At 44.0% G+C, this 21,158-nt stretch overlaps 1 protein-coding gene across 1 annotated transcript in view; it reads left to right on the forward strand.

Annotated features, from left to right (window-relative positions):
- The window catches only part of LOC109769765 (uncharacterized), a 32,628-nt gene extending 11,836 nt beyond the window's left edge, over positions 1-20,792 (forward strand). Inside the window, exons 8-21 of the mRNA XM_020328486.4 lie at positions 345-484; positions 576-738; positions 927-1,062; positions 3,282-3,378; positions 3,925-4,003; positions 4,870-4,929; positions 14,803-14,921; positions 17,251-17,375; positions 17,647-17,868; positions 18,921-19,081; positions 19,399-19,556; positions 19,663-19,745; positions 19,834-19,919; positions 20,333-20,792. Coding sequence (XP_020184075.1) covers positions 345-484; positions 576-738; positions 927-1,062; positions 3,282-3,378; positions 3,925-4,003; positions 4,870-4,929; positions 14,803-14,921; positions 17,251-17,375; positions 17,647-17,868; positions 18,921-19,081; positions 19,399-19,556; positions 19,663-19,745; positions 19,834-19,919; positions 20,333-20,476 — 1,773 coding nt within the window. The 3' untranslated portion in view covers positions 20,477-20,792. The remainder of the gene's footprint in view (positions 1-344; positions 485-575; positions 739-926; positions 1,063-3,281; positions 3,379-3,924; positions 4,004-4,869; positions 4,930-14,802; positions 14,922-17,250; positions 17,376-17,646; positions 17,869-18,920; positions 19,082-19,398; positions 19,557-19,662; positions 19,746-19,833; positions 19,920-20,332) is intronic.
- The last annotated feature ends 366 nt before the right edge of the window (positions 20,793-21,158 follow it).

A 21,158-nucleotide genomic window follows, 5' to 3' on the forward strand; every position in this document is an offset into this window, starting at 1 on the left:
GAAACGCAAAAATCATTTTGCGTTTACTCAAAAACTGCATCATAGATAAGGAAAGGTTCATCCCGGAGCACCAAGGACAAAATCTATACATATTTCTTCAAATATTAGCTATGGTGCACCTGCATAATATTATAAAATATTAGTTATGTATCGGATGTACTCCCTCCGTTCACAAATATAAGATGTTCTAACTTTTTTGTTAATCGATTGTATATAGACACGTTTTAGTGTGTTTATTCACTCATTTCAATCCGTATGTAGTCTATATTGAAATATCCAAAACATCTTATATTTGAACAGAGGGAGTATTTTATAATGAAATGGACTGTGCTTCGTACATGCAGGATATGTTTGGAATAATTCCAGGTGATACAGATTATAGGATATTTGCTGAAGACGTAGCAAAAATCCCAGGACTTGATATTATCTTTGTTCTTGGTGGTTATTTTTATCATACTTCTTATGATACACTGGAAAACCTGCTGTATGTATTAAACTCCCGGCCTGATGAAATTTCTAACTTTTCATATGAAATACAGTAATTATTATTGTATACTTGTCTTTTTCTGTTTCAGTCCTGGAAGTATTCAAGCGCGCGGTGAAAATTTATTCAACCTTGTAAAGGCTTTCACAAATTCTCCGATGCTGCTAAAAGAGAGCGAGAGATCCAATAAAGCTGTTAATGAGGGAATCGACGATCTGAGAGCTATCTTCTTTGATTACTTGACTTGGTTCATGGTACATTGACTTTATTCTTCCAAATTGGAACGATAATGATATTATGATATCAATGTTCTAAACAAGTTCATTTCCTCACTTTCCCTACATTGTAAAATGTAGCTACAATATACGCCACTAAAGGATATGTAGCATGAAATTCATTCATTTTCTTGGGACTGAACTAACATCTTTATTCTTATGTCCAGATCTTTTATCCACGTGATGTGTCTCTGATTATTCACAGTCTTCCTGTAGCTATTTTCCTTCTTACACCATTGTTCCTGAGCTTCCCAAATATTACCATGATATCATTGTTTCGGACTGTTCTGGATTTAGCAAGAGGTATGTGGTTGAAATGTACTCTGAAATGGTGTGATATCATGCTTTACCTACTAGATGTTGTGACATGTGCCTTGAAAGGATATAATGCTATTCATCACCCAGGGTGCATAATAAGTTATTTTGCCCCCAAGGTTTTCTTATGTCGTTTCATTAAGAATTTACATTTGATATGCAAATAGTTCCGTTCATATTGGCATAAGAAAACCACGATATAAGTGAAAAAAACTTACAATAGCCACTATATATATATACTATTCTAAGCGTGAGTGTAGAATATACCCCTAGTAAAAAGTGCTCAAAATATAGTGATCGGTGTGCAAAATATAGTACTTTTCATAACAATGTAGTAAATTAGTGACTTGAATAGCAAAACAATTCTTTCAGAATTACTACTTTTTGTACATGATATTGTATATAGTTTTGCTAGGGGTGTAGAATAACAATTCTGTTCTACACTCACACTTAGAATAGTGTTGTTTTATACTCCCTTTGCTAAAAATATAAGGTGTATTAGTTTTTCAAAAAGTTAAACTTCTCTAACTTTGATCAAGTTTATAGAGAAAAATATCAATTCTACAATACCAAAGTGGGTTATATGAAAATTTTCATTTGAAACCATATATTTCATTTTATTTGCACATAAACTGCTTTTTCGTATGTACAAATGATATATTATTTAAACTAAGGGTTCTGATGATTTTTATTTTGTAAAACTTGTATTGAGGTATCTTTGAAGAATTAATACGGTATTCTAAAAATCATAGAGGTATAATTAATTTGTTTGAGATGTATATTGAATAACGTGAGTGTAAAATGCTTATTCTATACCCCTAGTAACACAACAACAACAACAACAACAACAAAGCCTTTAGTCCCAAACAAGTTGGGTAGGCTAGAGCTGAAACCCATAAGAATCTTGCAACCAACTCATGGTTCTGGCACATGGATAGCAAGCTTCCACGCACCCCTGTCCATGGCTAGTTCTTTGGTGATACTCCGGTCCTTCAGATCTCTCTTTACGGACTCCTCCCATCTCAAGTTCGGTCTACCCCGACCTCTCTTGACATTATCAACACACTTTAGCCGTCCGCTCTGCACTGGAGCTTCTGGAGTCCTGCGCGGAATATGCCCAAATCATCTCAGACGATGTTGGACAAGCTTCTCTTCAATCGGTGCCACCCCAACTCTATCTTGTATAACATCATTCCGGACCCGGTCCTTCCTTATGTGGCCACACATCCATCTCAACATGCGCGTCTCGGCCACACCTAACTGCTGAACATGTCGCCTTTTAGTCGGCCAACACTCAGCGCCATACAATATTGCAGGCTGAATCGCCGTCCTATAGAACCTGTCTTTTAGCTTTTGTGGCACTCTCTTGTCACAGAGAAAGCCAGAAGCTTGGCGCCACTTCATCCATCCGGCTTTGACTTGATGGTTCACATCTTCATCGATCCCCATCCTTCTGCAGCATTGACCCCAAATATCGAAAGGTGTCCTTCTGAGACACCACCTGCCCATCAAGGCTAACCTCCTCCTCGTGCCCATCAAGGCACAACCCTAGTAGCACTATATACAAAATTTAGTAAAACAGTGTACAAAATGTAGTAATGCCGGAATAATTTTTTTACTATCCAAGTTGGTAATTTACTTACTATATTTTGTATACTATGTTACTATATTTTGTGTACTTCTTACTAGGGGGGTAGAATAAACTATTGTACACTCACACTTAGTTTAGTGTTCCTATATCCACATGTATGTGTCCTACCTACTATATGTAAAATTTCAGTAATAAATATTTTTATTGTGGGCTACGCAAGTTATTAATATATGTGGATCTATAATGGCAAATACCAAATAGTAAATCTACCAATGACATCTTACATATACATATTAAACATCTACATGTACATGTGGATTTGTTTCTAGAATTCTTTTGAATTTCTTTGTTTTTTGGCTTGGGATAAAGCTTAGCCTGGTAAGTATTTACAATAATAGTACTTACCATTTTGTAGAAATGTAGAGGATTCCAGTTTTGGGGCACAATATAATCAAATAGCAAAGCTGTTTAAAGTTTCTTATTTCACTTAAATAGACACAGAATTACCATGTTTTGTTGAAAAATAACATGAGAAAGTAAGATTCGGATTTTGTACTGTACTTCCTGAACAGTATCATGCTGGCCAACAGTAACTTCATCTCACATGCACTCGCAGGAATGTTGCTTCATGCATTTGGTGTCATCCTTGCAATAGTCGTTCCTGCTATGACTGCAGGCCTTAGATTGTTGTTCACAAAGAATGCAATGAATTGGTAACAATGAGATCTTTCTGGACTTACTATGATGTCTTTTCATTTTTGTTGTCACTTCTATTCCAGTTATTTGGTAACTTCAGCATGCAATTTTTTTTCCTCATACAAGTTAGGATAAGGCAGCAACCATGTGGCATGGTTCGCATGGGCTATCCTACCATAATTTGTCCTATGTCTCCCACTGCTCTTCCATATTGCATTATCCTCCTATGTCTCCCACTGCTCTTTTCATATTTGCATTATCTCTCCTTTATGACGCTGCCTCGTTATCATCTGCTGCTTGCAAGGACACACACCCAATCTATGCTTGTTGTGCAATAGTAATGTTTCTCCTGTCCTGTTGGAAACCTGAGGCATTGGTTTATCCTTCAATAACTTTATTTGACCACCTTCAGACTTAAAACATGGGCCCTAAAAATCATTTTTTTTCTATATGGGCTATTTTTTGAAATACTTAAAAGTGAACATTTCCTTTTAATTCCATTTAGTTCATGTTATTTCCAATTAAAGTTTACATGTTTATATTTGTTAATTTTGTGCATGCAGGTTTGCTCACCCTTGTTTGGCATTTTTTATGTTTGTCCCGGCATCATTGGTCGGTTTATTGCTGCCGAGGATCATATGGGTATTTTTCTTATACAGAGCATGTAGTTTGTATTATGCTTTTGCCATTTCATTTGTTTGCACTTTGCATGCTTGTATATTAAGTCATTTGGCATTGATGATGAAGAACACAAATGTTGCGTGTATATTGTGCTAGTAATTGATAAAAAAGAGAAAAGTTCCACTTTTCGCGCAGTCTAAAAACCGTCAGAGTTGTAGCATCGAACTTTTGAAACAGTGTGCTTTTAAACCTCAGATGGTTTCACAAGCGGGTTTGGGTGACTTGGATGTGACATGTCGTTCGTTGCTCGTTTATGTCACTGCCATGAAGAAAAAACACTAGGAGATTTTTTTATTTTTTTACAAATTTGATTGAAAACTTCCACAAATTTTAAATATGGAAATGTAGACTTCGTCGATTTAAAATAGTAGTTCGGCTTGCATGCTAGTTCTTTTTCTGTTGACCAAACATTGCACACAACTATCTTTTCAGCTGTGTTTCTGTATATAATCTTTCAGTCAGGAGAATTAGATTTTAATCAAGTCAATTGCTTCTGTTCTATAGCTCGATTGCAGAGTAAAATTAGAGTGCCTATGTTACTTTTTATGCTGAGACAATTAGGGTTCAATGAATAATGGTACTTTTATTTGTGAGGCAAATCAGTTTGTATGAGCTATAAGGTTTTAGAACATTGACAAATCTGCATAATCTGTTTTATTAATAGGATGTACAGTTACATGTAACTTGTTGATTTGGACAGTAAAGCACATGGAAATTAGTCATGATATTTTCTTATGTTCAATGCTCTTGGTTGTCATCCAGTGGAACTGCCATGTTGGTAGTAGCTTATACCTTTCAATTAAAAGAACTTGGTTCTTATATTTTAGGGGCTATCAGAGCAATCACACTTTTGGGGTGCTTTTGGTCTCTATTCTCTAGTAACTCTGGTAAGTTTTTTTGGCACCTTCACTTTCATTTATGCTGTTGCTTAATACTTAATTTCTATCTGATTTTCTCAAGATGATTCTTAGCAATACCTTGAGTGTGGTTGTTACTTGTTATGTTATCTTAGTTGTCTCATAAACTTTACTACTCCCTCTGATCCAAATTAATTGACGCAGCTTTAGTACAATTTTAGTACAACTTTGTACTCCCTCTGTCCCAAAAAGCTTGTCATACATTTATCTAGATACAGATGTATTTAACATTAAAACATGTCTAGATACATCTGTATCTAGACAAATCTAAGACGGAGGGAGTACTAAAATTGTACTAAAGCTGCGTCAATTAATTTGGATAGGAGGGAGTACCAAGTTTAAAACCTATTCTTGTGAACCAGTACTTCTGTACCAAGCAAGTCAAGTGTGCACAAGGATCAGTTCAAATTGGTGACCGATTGCTAGACATAATGTTTTGGCCTAGGCATCATGCAAAATGATCGATTCATTTTTATAGCTCTTTTTATAGTTAGAGGCTTTAGAGGTTCCCATGAAAGGTTAAACCAGGTTTTATGTATTTGTGATTGACATAACTGTTACATATACACTGCCATATTAGCATGTGCAACATAAAAAATATGTCACTGACTCACTGTCCAATTGCCAACTCTTCTTCTTTTGTTTACTTTTACTGTAGGAGATGTGTGTATGTGCACGCACGCATGAGGTAGGGGTGGGGGGTTCCATCACCATCTGGTTACTAGTGGTTATTGTGGTGCGTAAGGATACACACCTGGAGGAGGATGCCTTAAAGATGAACACAAATCGTATCATCGGCCCGAGTGTCTAGGGGCTTACGAGTACCGTGCCCGAGTAGGCACCTGTAACGGGTAAGGACAAGAGTGTTATTTCGAGGATTCTGCATTGTAGGAGAGATGTCCCCCAGAACTTCGAGTCACCTGATCATATCGTATCCCGCAAATATAGCTGCCAAACCAGGCGAAGCCATGCCAAAGGGAATGGTCACCCAGGGGGTGGGGGGTCCCATCACCATCTGGTTACCAGTGGTTATTGTGGTGCGTAAGGATACACACCTGGAGGAGGACGCCTTACAGATGAACACAAATCATATCATCGGCCCGAGTGTCTAGGGGCTTACGAGTACTGCGCCCAAATAGGCACCTGTAACGGATAAGGACAAGAGTGTTATTTCGAGGATTCTGCATTGTAGGAGAGATGTCCCCCAGAACTTTGCTTCACCTGATCATATCGTATCCCCCAAATATAGCTATCAAACCAGGCGAAGCCATGCCAAAGGGGATGGTCATCTAGGAGCCCCATGCCCGTCACCTAGCTTAGTAGATTGGAAAACATCATTGTGATTCTCTTATTGATAAATATAAAGATATGTAGGCAGAACATAGGGCTATTACCCATCTGAGGGCATGAACCTAGGTAAAACCATCGGTCACCTTCATCGCCGATGAGATCCCTTCAGGCACCGCCCCCCTCTCTACTCACTTCTAGGACCATCTCCAGATCGTACGATCGGCGATACATTTTATTATCCACATTTGGCACCCACCTTGGGGCCTGTGCGGATCGCCTTAGGCGATTCTCCACCAACCAAGATGACTTTTCGGACAACCTTCCTCTAGATCATGATGGTTGCCATTTTTTCTAGCATGAAGTAGCAATCTAGAGCAAAGGCGGCCATGACTGGACACGGAGAGGTCAGATAGTTTGCACCCCCTCCAGTTGACCCGGTCCGTGAATGTTGGGGCAACGCTAGGCAACAGACGTGAGTAGGAGCTCTATGCGTTCCTCAAGGCCAATCGGGATGTATTTGCTTGGATCGTTGTTGACATGCCTGCGTACCCACGAGAGGTTGTCGAGCATCATCTCCATGTTTTTCTTGGCGCCAAACCAATGCAATAGAAGCTCCGGAGGTTCGCCCTTGATAGGAAGGTTGTCATACAAGAGGTAGTTGATTGACTCAGGGCGGCGTCAAAATCTCGGACTGCTAAGCTAAGCCAGTGCTAGCCCCGAACTCTAATGGCGAGGGAAGGATGTGTGTGTGGGCTTTCCCGACCTCAACAAGGTTTGTCCCGAAGATTCCTACCCATTCCCCCGGATGTGAGTTTCTTTGTCGCCTACATGCATACTTCGCCTACCATCAAGCGACTAAGCCAGAGGACGAGGAAAAAACATTGTTCACCACCCCTTTGGGGCCTTTTGATATGTCAAAATGCCCTTCTGACTCAAGAACGAGGCACCAACTATCAACGTGCCATGAGATACACCTTCGAAGATCAAATCGGGCAAAACATGGAAGTGTACATTGGCGACTTGGTGGTGAAGCCCAGAAAAAGAGCGACCTGCTACATGACTTGAATGAGACATTTGAGAACCTGAGGAGGAACCACATCAAACTCAACCTCAAGAAATGCGTCTTTGGAGTCGACCCTAGGAAACTCCTCGGTTTTATGATCTCACTTGCAGTATAGAGATCAACCGGACAAAGATCAAGGCTATCGAAGAGATGGAGCCTCCCCCCCCGACGATTATCAATGTGGTACAATGGCTGACTGGGTGCATGGCAGCCCTTAGTGTTTCATCTCCCGACTTGTCGACCAAGGGCTCCTTTTCAATGTGCTTTGATGCAGTGGTTAGTTTGAGTGGGACCTCAGAGGCTGACTCGGTGCCCTGCAAGCTCAAGGACTACCAACCCCCCTCCCAGGTTTTGGTAGTTCCTAAGCCTGAGGAACCCCTCCACCCTTACATCATTGCTAGATCGGGAACCATAAACAGAAGTCCCGGTCTAGCGACAGGAGGAGGACAATCGGTGCTAGAAAGTCCAAAGGCAGGCATACTTCGTGTGCGACGTCTTGTGTGGTCCCAAAAATTGATGCTCGTTCGTCTAGAAGCTATTGTACACCAGAGCTTTGGTCTCCGGAAACTCTTAACACTACTTTCAAGCTCACCCAATAGTAGTACCTACAAACTATCCACTCGGAGACATCATAAGAGCTGTGACTCAGAGCATCTCCACTCGTTCGGCCCCCAGGGGCTTGAAATAGCGCCGCCTGGGGGCGCGCCGACGGAAAAATCGACGCGCGCGCGCGTGTGTGTGTGTGTGTGTGGGGGGGGGGGGGCCCACTTTGGGCCGATATTTGGTGTGCTTCGGCACAAATTTAACAAAAGCTAATTTTTATCACATAGTTCATCACAGAAAATCAATACAAATCAAATAGTTCAACAAATCAATACAAATCAAATAGTTCAACAAATAGAAACTCATATTTCATCACACGTCGAGCTAGGCGTTGCCCTTGAGCCTCCATAGGTGCTCCACCAGATCGTGCTGCAGTTGTTGATGCATCTGTGGGTCTCGGATCTCCTGACGCATATTGAGGAAGGCAGTCCAGGTTGCCGGTAGCTGGTGATCAACTTGGGCAAGAGGACCCTGCCTGTAATATGGTTCAGTGTCAAACACTGGCTCTTCCTGCTCGCTCTCAATGATCATGTTGTGCAAGATGACACAGCAAGTCATGACCTCCCACATTTGATCTTTTGACCAGGTTTGAGTGGGGTACCGGACAAGAGCAAATCAAGATTGGAGCACACCAAATGCCCGCTCGACATCCTTCCTGCAAGCCTCCTGACACTTGGCAAAGTAGGAGTTCTTGCCTCCTGGCACAGGGTTTGAGATAGTCTTCACAAATGTGGACCATCTTGGATAGATGCCATCTGCTAGGTAGTATCCCTTGTTGTAGTGGCGCCCATTGACCTCGAAGTTGACCGGAGGAGCATGACCTTCAACAAGCTTGGCAAAGACATTCGAGCACTGCAGTACGTTGATGTCATTGTGAGTTCCTGGCATACCAAAGGAGTGCCAAATCCAGAGGTCCTGTGTGGCCACTGCCTCAAGTACCACACTGCAACCGCATTTGGCGCCTTTGTGCATCCCCTGCCAAGCAAATGGACAGTTTTTCCATTTCCAATGCATGCAGTCGATGCTTCCAAGCATCCCAGGAAATCCTCTTGCTGTATTCTGTGCTAGGATCCGAGCAGTGTCTTCAGCATTGGGTGATCGCAAGTATTGAGGTCCAAACACTGCCACCACTGCCCTGCAGAACTTGTACAAACACTCAATGGTCATGGACTCGGCCATGCGTCCATAGTCCTCCAGTGAATCACCGGGAGCTCCGTATGCAAGCATCCTCGTAGCTGTTGTGCACTTCTGGAGTGACGTGAATCCAAGTGTGCCGGTGCAATCCTTCTTGCACTTGAAGTAGCTGTCGAACTCACGGATGGAATTCACAATCCCTGAGGAAGAGCTTTCGGCTCATCTGATAACGGCGCCGAAATACTTCCTCGCCGTGCAATGGAGCGTCGGCGTAGAGCAAGCAATAGCCTTCCGGTCGACGCCTCTGCTTTGCCTTCAGCCGGCCCGACGTCGAGCCACCTCGCCGCGGCTTTGCATTGCTCGTGAATAGGCTGGCCAGAGCGGCGAGGACCATGAGATGCTCTTCGTCCTGGGCGTCAGCATCGGCTTCCTCCAGCAGCGCCGCGAATGCCTCCTCGTCGTCCGAGCAGACAAAGCGCCGAACACCTGGCGAGCGTGGTAGGCGCGCAGCCGTCGGTAACACCGCCCTGCGTGGCCGGAGTGTCGGAAAGCTCGCCCAGGAGCGGGGTGGAGGCTGCTGCGGCCAACCCTCTCTTTACCGGCGGGGCAATGGCCTTTCTTGCGGCGGTGGGTATGTAGGCGGCGCCGGGATCGGCACGGCGGCGGAAGGCGTGCGTGCGGGGGGTGGGGGGGGGAATTCGGATGTGCAAGATGCTTTTTGCATGACAGTGGTGGCCCAGGCGCGGGTTTTCCTTCCGCCGGAGCACCCAAGCGCCCCCAATGCGCTGGGTTCGGCCTGGAATCGCCGGTCCAAAATATGTTTCGGCATCCTGGGGGCGCGACTGGGGGGTTTTTGCGGCGCCGGCGCGAAAAAACTTGCCCTGGGGGCCTGTGGGGGCCGCGAGTGGAGATGCTCTGAGCTCGGAGGATATTGAAATGGGTGGCGGGGCTTGACAGATTTCCGTATGTTTCGCCTCCCATACTGCCATCAAGTCATAAGCACTCGCTGATTTTGTACTCGACTGCCCGAGGAAATTCAGCATGACCTTTGGACACTCATTTTCGGGTTGGTCAACCTATGCGGAGAAGGGGTTGGTATCGTACTCATCTCCTCACAAGTAGACTCCATCTGGTACGCAATCCAGCTCCACTTCACGACCACCAACAGCATGGCGAATATAGGGGTTTGCTGGCAGGTCTACTAGTAGCTTTTTACCTTGGGGGTGTGTTTGGTTTCTGTCATAGGAGTGGAACGGCATGTGTCGGTTCCGTCCCTAGAACCCATTCTCGTGTCTGGATCATCAAAGGAACTGGAACCAACCGATTCCAGAGAACGTTATATTCCCTGTTTACGCAGTTTCGAGTGGTCTCTCCAAATCGGGCGGACGACACCTCGTCTCTCTCGCTCACCTCCTCGGTCTCCTCTCCAGCGCGTGGACGCCTCTGCACGCCGTCGTCGCTCGCAACCTTTTGCGCCTCGGCCGCACGAGCTTTAGACGTTGCACGCTAGGGACCCCGCCGTCGCTCGCGACCTTCTGCGCCTCGGCCACCCGATCTCCACCAGTCGCTCCTGCTCTCCCTGTACCCGACTTCCCGCCTCACCCGCTTGAGCCAGCGGGGAGCGCCCGGGGCGGGGATGCCTCCTAGATGGAGGCTCACGACGCCCGCGGGGGTTTTGTCGAGGAACACGAGGCGGGCGAGGTGGAGGCTAGAGAAGTAGACCGAGTAGCTGATAGCGGAGGCTGGAGAAGGTGATCGATCAAATTTTGGCATTCTGTCCCTAGGAACCATTCCATCCTACCTCATTCTCTTCTTGCCAAACGTCAAGATGGAATCATTCAATGGTTCCCTGACATTCCACTTGGTTCTGGAACCAAACACAACCTTGGTGTCCGCCGCTTGCTGTTGAAAAGAGATTCCCAGGAGTTGGTGAGACAAGCCCGCAGGGAGTATCAAACCTTGAGCCCGACCATGGTAACATACCTTTGGGACGTTCGCAAGCTGGAATAGGGGTTGTCGGCTTGGATTTTAGGCGTATTCCAAGATGAGAAAATCACCACGTCAACAAACTCACGCGATTGACTTCCGCATGAACTTGAGGAAACCTCGTGGTCTTCATAGAGAAGCTCCTCAAGCCGTCGATATCGCAAGCAAGCGATGTACTCCCTCTGTCCCAAAATTCTTGTCTTAGGTTTGTCCACGAGACCTATCGACGACCTGGGCCATCACTAGGGATTGATGTGCTAAAAGGTGTCGCGGGGCGACGTGTGGCACCGCTTGATAGCGAAGAATCGTGGATGACCCTTCTGGACAATGTCCTCTCCTCTATCAAAGTGGACGGGACGAAGTGCTCATGCGGTGCATCTCTCAGATACATGGTAGAAATCTACTCGATGAAATCTATGGAGGGATGTACTGAGCTCATGCTTCCTTCTGAACCCTGGTATGAAAGGCCTTCAGAAAAGGTTTCTACTGGCCTATGGCCCTTTATGATGCAAGCAAACCTGTGAAGAAATGTACGGTTTGTCAATATCACGTCCGAATTTTTTTACCAATCCGCTCAAGTACTGCAAACGATACCCCTATCGTGGCTCTTCGTAACCCGAGGTCCGAATTTATACCTCAACCCATTTCAAGTTCCTATTTGTGGCGGTTGATACCTTCACCAAGTGGACTGAGGCGGAACCAATCACCAACCCCACCATGGTCGCCACAATACGCTTCTTTGGCAAGAATGTGGTAACCCACTATGGGGTGCCTAGCCCCGCACCATAACCGAAAACGGGCCCAATTCGGAGCCTTTTTGCTTTTTTATCTCCACGGCGACATGGGAACCGAGTTGTGCTTTGTGTCAGCGGCACGTCCCTAGAACAACTGTTGGTTGAACAGGCCAAGGAGTTAATTGTATCATATCTGCACCTGGTGTATGGAGTTGAAGCTGTGTTCGCTCATGGGATAAAATTCGGGTCCACTCGTGCCCAGATACGAGGACAAAGAACCCTAGCAGCGAGTGGATGACCTAATTTTTCTTGAGGAGCAGTGGGACATGGACATGATCTGCTCTGTGGGATACCAACATGCACTGTGTCGTTACCATGAGAAAAAGTCTCCCAAAAATTCGCGAAGTGATACTTGGTTCTCCTATGGATACACGACCGTAGCGCAACAACAAGCTCTCATCAAGGTGGGAAGGGCCTTTAGAGGTAGTCAAGCAACTACGTTCCGGGGCATACCACATTACCAATTCCAATGGTGAAATATACCTATCGAGCTGGAGCATTGATCAACCTAGGAAATTCTACGTCTGAAAGCCTCCTTGCTCTTGTGTATCCTTCACCCAAAGGCGGAACTTCCTTGGAGAAAGGGTAGGGGCTGGAGGAAGGGAAGTACCATTTCAATAAGTTTGTATTACCCTTAAACAGAGCATGGGAAACGCCCACGTTGCAGAGGCATTCTCTTCTTGGATTTTTCACAAGAGTCATTTCCCCCCGAGACACGAGAGCAACACTTCCATCACGAAAGACATGTAGATGAATTTCGCTGCCTTCGCCCACCGATCAGGGAAGTCTGTTGGGAGCTCGGTGCAATGAAGGAACTCTGGACAAGCCTTTGGGCGAAACACTTCCAAGAGAGCAAAGTAGTTCGCGAGCATGTTTTGGCATGTGTTCCAGACATGATCGTGCTGCACTCTGGGAAGGTGCACAAAGCCGCGTGCTTTGCCTCTGTTGGCACCGACATTTCCTCCCTTGTCCTCAGCGGAAGGTCAGGGAGATTCACCATAGTGCCCATGACTTCCCTTTGTAATTAAGGACGTCGGCCAGGTGCTCAGACAAGAAGGCGGTGAAGCTATGGGCGTGAGCCATTTCTTTCGTTAGGGCCTCAAGCCGCTGTTTGTTTCCAAGGAACATCACAACTGCTGGACCCCTTGTTCTTTTCTGTGTAGACAGGTTGAAAGGCGAACCACTCCTGCTCTAGTGAATCTTTGTGCACTCAGAGACCAGCCACCTGGTGCTCCAGGGACTCCACGATTTGAGGTACCAGAGTAACTACCGCGCAATAGACAATGGCCGTGCCCTCAATACCTCCTTGGCCGCCTCTAAATAGGCGACCAACCCAGGGTTTGGCAGCAAGAGTACCGCCTTGGCCGCCTCTAAACAGGCGATCAACCCAGGGGTTGACAGCAAGAGTACCGCTGGCTGGCCCTCGCTGGGAGGTGTTGGCTGGCCACCTGAGGGACTCGTCTCAACATCCCTCGGGTGAGAATTTTTAATCGGAGGTGGCTAAACAGATTCTTCTTCCCGCGGAACATCGGAAACTTACCGCTCCACTCCGAGGTACGCTTGTCGTATATGTAACATATTTAACTAGCCCTTTGTGTAAGAGACGGCTGGGCCACCTAGAAGCTAGTGACACTCCGGAGGTTGGTGGGAGCTTTATGGTTGGACAAGGACAGACTTGGAGCATCTCCCGATGAAGAAGAATAAGACTGATCGGAGATCACCCTTTTCCTCTTGCTCTTCAAGGAGGTGAGAAGAACCGGGGCCGCAACAGCCCGCAGCGTGGAAGGCCCAATTTCAAGTCGATTACCAAAGCACAACCTCGTTTTGAGTGCTGGCGGAGGCATTCTCGGTGAGTAAGGGTACCCACTCGAAGGAGGATGCCTTATGGGTGAATCCGGTCCGAGTGTCTAGGAGCTTCCGGGTCGCACACCCCACTATGCCTGAGTAGGCACTCGTAAGGGATAAAAGTACATGGACGCTATTTTGGGGATCCTATAGCTGTGGGAGATATGTCCCCTAAACTATGGGTCACTTGATTATATCGTATCCCATGAAGATAGCTACCAAACTATCGACCTTCATCCACCTATATAAGGACCAGGCAAAGCCCAGCCAATGGGAAGGGTCACGCAGGAGCCTCGTAACTATCACCTGGTTTAGTAGACACAATTGTAATTCTCTTATTGATCAAGAAAGATAGCCAGACAGCTATCACCCATCTAGGGGCCTGAACCTTGGCACCACCCCTCTCTCTACTCACTTCCACGAGAAGATTGGCGATGCATTACTGGTTTTACACTGCTCAAATGTCATCATACGAATATCTGAATGTGCCACTGCCTGTTTTTTGATGCATTGTTACCTAGAAAAAAATACTATAAGATCAATCAAGTAAGAGGCGATGAACTGTTAAGAAAGTTTTCTTCTTTCCTCCTTAAAGGATTTATGTTCATTATTTTAATAGTAATCTCATTTGCTTAAATACAAGCAAATCCATATTAATTGACGCTGGTTTAGTATAAAGTTGTACTAATTTTATACTGAGCAAGCGTCAATTAATTTGGATCGAAGGGAGTAGAATTTTAAATTTACATTTAAAGTTTGAACATCTCTTTGTGGATCGACATTTTTTTTACTGTTTTCAGTGGGCAACTTGGGACTTGGCATGTGCATCCTGTATATGGCAAACATATTTCTCATGTATAGCACTACTGGTTGACAACCAGAAGCCTTGTTTGTAGAAATACTAGTTGAATCATGTTATACTGTTAACTTCTTCATGCACAAGCACAGCACAAATATGAAACATGCATATTGTGGAGGATAAGACCACATCATTGCAACTACAGAGCAATTAATTTAGTTAATCTTCATATGTTTCAAACTTGTTTGAATTTCTAACATATTTATTGTAGACAAAAAGTTTTCTCGCCTAACACCTGCTTTGGGCTGTTGCTATATCATTTGGTGCAGGCTTACATGCTAGCTGGGCTGAGTGGAGGTTTTCTAACATTTTTTATTTCCATGTCCCTTCTTCTTGGGCGATTTATCTCTAGCATCAGCAGGAAGCAGTTGGGCCAACAATCACCTAAGTAACCGTACTCTTATACTATTTTATCTTGTTGAATTATTGTGTTTATTGCAATAATGGCATTAACAATTTTGCTTCTTCACTTTAATAATAAACACTAGTTTTTGTTTGTGGCAATCCGTCCCTAGAAATATCAGAAGGCCAGTTATACTGCTTTTGGATGTTGGTATTCAGGGTCGGAACCGTGAAGTGGTATTCAGCTGTTTGGGTGCCCTCAGTATTGATAGCTGGAAACACTTGCTAATATCAAGCCTCGCTCGTGCCCACATGCGTACACGGAAAAAGACATAGCCTAACAAGGACTCCTAGACCAATACTAATACTCCTTAATACCTCCGCTCAAATGCAAAGTGTATGCAATAGCATTGCATTTGAAGAAGTGTAACACTAGAAAAAAAATGATGGTCTGAACTACACAGCAGTGCTGCACATGACTCTTCCAGTGCGGTTGCCTCTAGCTATGCGCTCGCGATCGAACATCTATTTCTACCTCCAGCAGTTCATTGGGCCGCCTGTTGCTTATCCTAGCCCACGCGTGCACTTGCCTAAAATTTCTCCTCTATACACTCCCTTGCGATTACCCATCTCTCCCCTATCGCTGTCACCCTCCGATCCTCTGCATCTTCTTCAAAGACAGGCGAGAAACACTGGGGACATGAGACAAAACACTGGGGACAAACACAAAGGACGAGAAAAAGAAGCTCTGGTCGAGCACATTCAGGCAAATGCAGATTCAGACGGGAGCAGAGAAAATCTGGAAAAAATGAAAAGGTTCTGCTGGAGCAAAACGTAGTTCCCAGATTAGTGTTATCTAATTGCCACATTATTTGTATCAAGTTGTCATATTAGTTGTCAGATTAGTTCCCAATCTTTCTGTCCCCGCTCCCGCCCTGTTCCCAGATTAGTTCTATGAAGTTGTCAGATTAATTATTATCAGTTGCCAGATTAATTGTATGGAGTGGCCAGATTAGTTGCTATTAGTTGCCATATTAGTTAGTTATCCATAGTTGCCAGATTAGTTGAATCAAGCTTGCCGATATGTTTGCCGAGCATGGCATTTTTGTGCCAACCCGTTGCCAAATATCGCAGCGGCCCACGCTTTGAGACAGGGTGATGTGAGCACAACCAGCAGGCGCTCGCTTGAGAACCCCAGGTTCCCCTCCACCCCCTCCTCGTCAGCACGTCGGCGATTACGAACTTGGCCACCTTGGGAAACCAAGCACCACCTGCAAAAACCGACCGCTGCAGCAGAAGAGAAAGCTAGTGCGGCTGGGCAAGTTGGGCGCTCACCTAAAGGGACAAATCACCCAATTGAGGGAAAGAGAAACCCCCTCGTCAATAGGGTGGCCCCAATCACACGACGTGTGCCCACGGTATGCTGTCTCTAGCTGCACGATTGAAGGCACACATATCTCTGCGCCGTTGCACGGGAGAACGTTTGTGTGTACGTCTACTGTTTAGATTTTCCCAAAAATGATAATCCAAAATCCGTGTCCTGAGAGTGTTGTCGTAGCATGAAGAGTCTTCAAAATCTGTTTGAGTCAAGCCAAAGGGGATAACTAAGAAGATAGCGCATTAGAGGAAGACACCACATCAGTAGAAGATACAAGGCAAGTATCAAGAGAAGATGGGTGTCAAAAGAAGATGACACATCAAGGAATGAAACATTGCACACAAAATCATAACCGGCGGCATAAGAAGCTTGGCGGCAAGAGAATGGGCATAGAAAGAAGCCACTAAATTCCTGTAGAAAACAACAAGGACCATGTAGGCCACGAAAGTCGTATAGAAAGGACCAGGACCAGAAAAAGAAGGCTGACACAAAAGTTTGGTGGACTCGCATGGCATGAGAAACACGGAAGAGCAACAGATTTGGTGGACACAGCAGAATATTTAGAGAGCTAGAAGGTAGGAAGCACACACGAGACAAAGATGCAAAAGTCATCGTGTATGCAGAAGGGGCTGCGCAGAAAGCCGTTCACATTAGATGCCGAAAAGGAGCAGCAAAGAACAGCAACTAGTGGACGAGCACTCAACACTAATGACAGTTGTAAACTCAGATCTTAGATATAATGAATGGAGACAATCACCACTCATCATCTCTTCATTTGATGTTTATTCTATGTCAAAATGCAGCCACCTCAATTCATCTAGTAATCTACATGGGGATGCTAACTTTTTTTTACCATTGTTACTATACGTGATGTTTACACAAAAGTAGTTTTTGCGAACTGTATATTTGCTTACTGAAATGTTGATCTCCATGATGTTATTGTTTTATATGCTTTCAGGATCTGTTTATGCTTGTGATATTGACAAATAATGTGCAGGTCATTGTTTGGATATGTGATACCAATGATCCCATGTCTCCTGTATTGTCTTTACTATGGAGGGTTCCTTATCCAGTTTTTGATTGAAAAGATGGGAATGATGGGATCTCTTCCAAAACCATATGGTTAGTAATTTTATGGTTCTATCTGATTTCACTTTAGAATTTCTCCAGGTTGTTGCCATTCACGAAGTTTGTTGGGAATAGTTGAAAACCATATTTCCATTGATCAGCCTGTCAGCATGCCAATTGATTTTGTTTGATACACAAGGGAAATTTAATCTGATATCATAAGCTTGAAATGCTGTTATCTTTGCTATGCTGCCTGGTCGTTAACTCTAGCAATTGTCATCTATTGATATTAGGGACTACTTAATCATGATATGGTCTTTTGCAGGACATTTTGTTCCTGATATTATTGTTGGAGCCATGGTTGGATTGGTAGTGGGTTGGTGTTTTGGTCCATTAGCACCTATTGTTAGCTGTTGGTTGGCCAAAGCATCCATTCTGCATGGCTTTTTGCAAATTACAGTGGTTGCTATGGCTGTTTCATCCCAAGTATTTCCTTACAGCACCGGAGCACCAAAACGAGTTGTGCTTCAACACACCTTTGTCACAGGTTTGTTTCTTTGTGGGCTACTGGAATGATCAGAAAAATAATCATCAATGGTTCATGTAAATTTTCTAACCGCATGATGCTTTGACTGTCACCACGGATAGACGGCAGATCCCCCCCCCCCCCCCCCCCCCCCCCCGCCGCATTGGCCCTCGGAAGCCTCCCTGGGACCCTAAAAAACTCGGCTACGGCCCTACCCGCCGGTTCTAGGTCCCTGCGGTCCATTCTTCCCTCAGTCCTGTCTCCACAAACCCCAGCTCGCTCGCCTACTCCGCCGTTGCTGCTCCCACCACCTGTTGCCGGCTCTCACCCTTCATCGGCCTGCTGCCGCAACTCCCTGAGCCATCACTGCCACTCCCTGCAACGCGCCTGCAGGTGGCCATCGTGCCTCCCACCTCCCTCCCTCCCTCTCTCCACCTCCCTTTCCCAGCTCCCATATCTCCCAGATCCAGACCACGGTCGTAGCGGCTCGAGGGTGATGGATCTGCAAGCACAGAGTATATACAGTGGAAAGGGAGATATGCAACAGAACAAGGGGAGACTACAAACCCTAAAGCTAAGGAAGACTGTATAATACTAGTTGAGTCACTGTAAGAAGGAAGGTTTATTTCCTTTCGGAAGGCATATCTGTATTTGGTTGCTACTAAGCAATGTTTTGATTATCATTTGGTCTTCTTGAACTAAATCAAAAACTGAAAACATGGCGTGTCTCAATCAAGAACTGACATCAAGTTTTTCTTTCAAGAAGTTCTAGTGATTGAAAACTCAACTGACTTTTCAAACGCCCATGAATATTTTGCTGGGATAATAATTTTCGCATATAAGATATCTGCTACAAAAACCCTTCTGTCAGCTTGTGGGCTACATGTTTTTATGCTTTATTTTATCATAACAAGAGTCTCCTGGTATTCTACGGCTGCACTCTTATGCTTTAATATGGATGCAAGAAGAAATGAAGAATTACCTTAGCTTATGGATATCTGCTGTCGACCAGATGTTGAACTTAGGAACTATGATAGTATTCCTTTATGCTGCATGTTTGATGACATTTTCAGATGCTAGTAACATTGTGGAGTCAAACTATGGTTTCTCTGTGGTTGATGCTAATTCGTTGGAGTTTGTTTTCAACAACGCACCTGAGGCAGCAAAATGGCTAAAAGATAACTCAGAGTTATCCTTAAAAGAAAAATATCGATCTGATAGAAGCACGTGGGTGGTAAGTAAATTTTCTCGAAAACATTGATAATGTGACATCCAGGCAAATTTTGCAAGTACCTTCTATTGCAGCAATCTATTGTTAGGTTAGTAAATATGCTTTGCTTTTTGTGGTGGAGCATTATCTGGGCCTGCATGAGGGACCCCTAGTTAATGTAGAAAATTTGTGATAAACAGGGCAGGATGATCATTCATCACAAATAGGATGACCAATAAGTAGTGTAGGAGGTTGATTATATTTTCTAGAATACATGCATAAATGAAAGATTTTGCTATCCTTTGTTCTTAGTATTTGCTTGAGTTTGTCTTATTTTGCAGGCATTATATCCTGTCCCTTTCTTGTTCTCTGGAAGTTTGAAGTTTCCTGCACAGACTGAAGAGATTAGAAAGCACCACCAGCATTTCCCCCAGCTAGTTGTTCAGAAGACATCAAGTAACAATTGGAACCGACGGGTGCATCTACAGCTCTCACTTGGGTAAAAATTTAACTACCATGGTGCCAAACATAAAAACTAAAGAAAGCAATCTTTAAACCATGATGTCACATTTTTTCCCCATTTTTTTATATGTTATATGTGTCAGTTCATTATCAGAGGTTTGGACCACTTCGCTCAATATTACTGGTCCATTATCGAATTGGTCTTTTGCTGACAACACACTTCCAGGTGCTTATATTTACTCCCTGCTATTCATTTACTTTTTCTTCTTTTAGCTATCAAGAGGCTAATACTTCATTGTGGTTACCTTCATCAGCTCCTCAAACTGTAAGCGGTGGACCACCATCATATATCTGTCGACTTACTGGACAAAGTAATGAGAATTGGTCTTTCTGGTTAGAGGTAATGATATAGGCTTCGTCATCACCCATAGTAGTAGGTGCTTCCTCCACTTCACTTTACCTGTCAACCAAACTGTCCATTTTACTGTTCAACTGACCTGTAGTAGTACTCCCTCCGTCCGAAAAAGCTTGTCCCTCAAATGGATGCATCTAACACCAAGTTATTGCTAGATACATTCATTTGAAAGACAAGTTTGGGACAAGCTTTTTCGGACGGAGGGAGTAATTAACAACCCTTTTTCTTTATCTAATTGATGGGCACAATTGTCGTGAAACAGCAATTACGAATAAACATGACATATAGCAAAACAAACGGAGTATTGTTTCGTTTGTGACTGAAGTAAATTGTACTGACACGTACAGCTTAGAGTTCATTTACTTGAAATAATAAGCAGCTTTCTGAAATAATTGCAGGCAAACTCTTCCGAACCACTGAGAATCGATGTGGCTGTACTAGACCAGTTTCTTGTTGATAGCACGAAAGAACTGAAGAGCCTCTTTCCAAGTTGGGCAGATATGACAGTCTTCACCACATTTTTCTCAACTTACTATTTGTAAACTCTATATAATTGTAAATCTGTGTATTTAGGAGGGGGGAATTAAATAGGTATGCTATGTTTCGGGAGCAGGACGTATTCTTCTCCCAAGTAGGTGGTGCTGGTCTTGATGCCACCTTATTTGTAATATCATCATAACAATAATTTAATATATAGCGGTTTCAAAAAGGAAAAACCTGAAACAAAAATAAACTGGTATAGCGACCCCAAATATTCACCGTGTAACACGTACTCCATTCATTTTATAAGGTGGAAACAATTTCGAGAGTCAACTTTGACCATCAATTTAATTAATGAAATGTGGGTTATATGTGTTACATTACATCATTAAATTCATATTCAGAAGAAGTTGTCATGGTAAGTCATGACTCAAATATTATGTTCAAAGTCACATCTCGGATTGCATGTGTGCTTTGTAAATTGAAATAGAGGGAGTATGTGCTAGAAAACTAGAATTATCCGTGAACTAAGTTTAGAATGAAAACAAATGTGGCCCCCACTCCTTCCTTGGTTGTTCACTGCAAAACATCCATGAAAACCCAAACTCCTTGTTAAACCTTCAACCCACTTGTTAATTTGCTTTTCTATCACACAAAAATTGCGGGGGCTTGGTTTAGTTTTTTTTTTTGCGGGTAAACCGGGAGCTCTTTATTCAACATCAAGACCTCCAGCAGAATCTGCTA

Source organism: Aegilops tauschii, chromosome 2 (assembly GCF_002575655.3).
Source record: "Aegilops tauschii subsp. strangulata cultivar AL8/78 chromosome 2, Aet v6.0, whole genome shotgun sequence".
Classification (NCBI taxonomy): Eukaryota; Viridiplantae; Streptophyta; class Magnoliopsida; order Poales; family Poaceae; genus Aegilops; species Aegilops tauschii.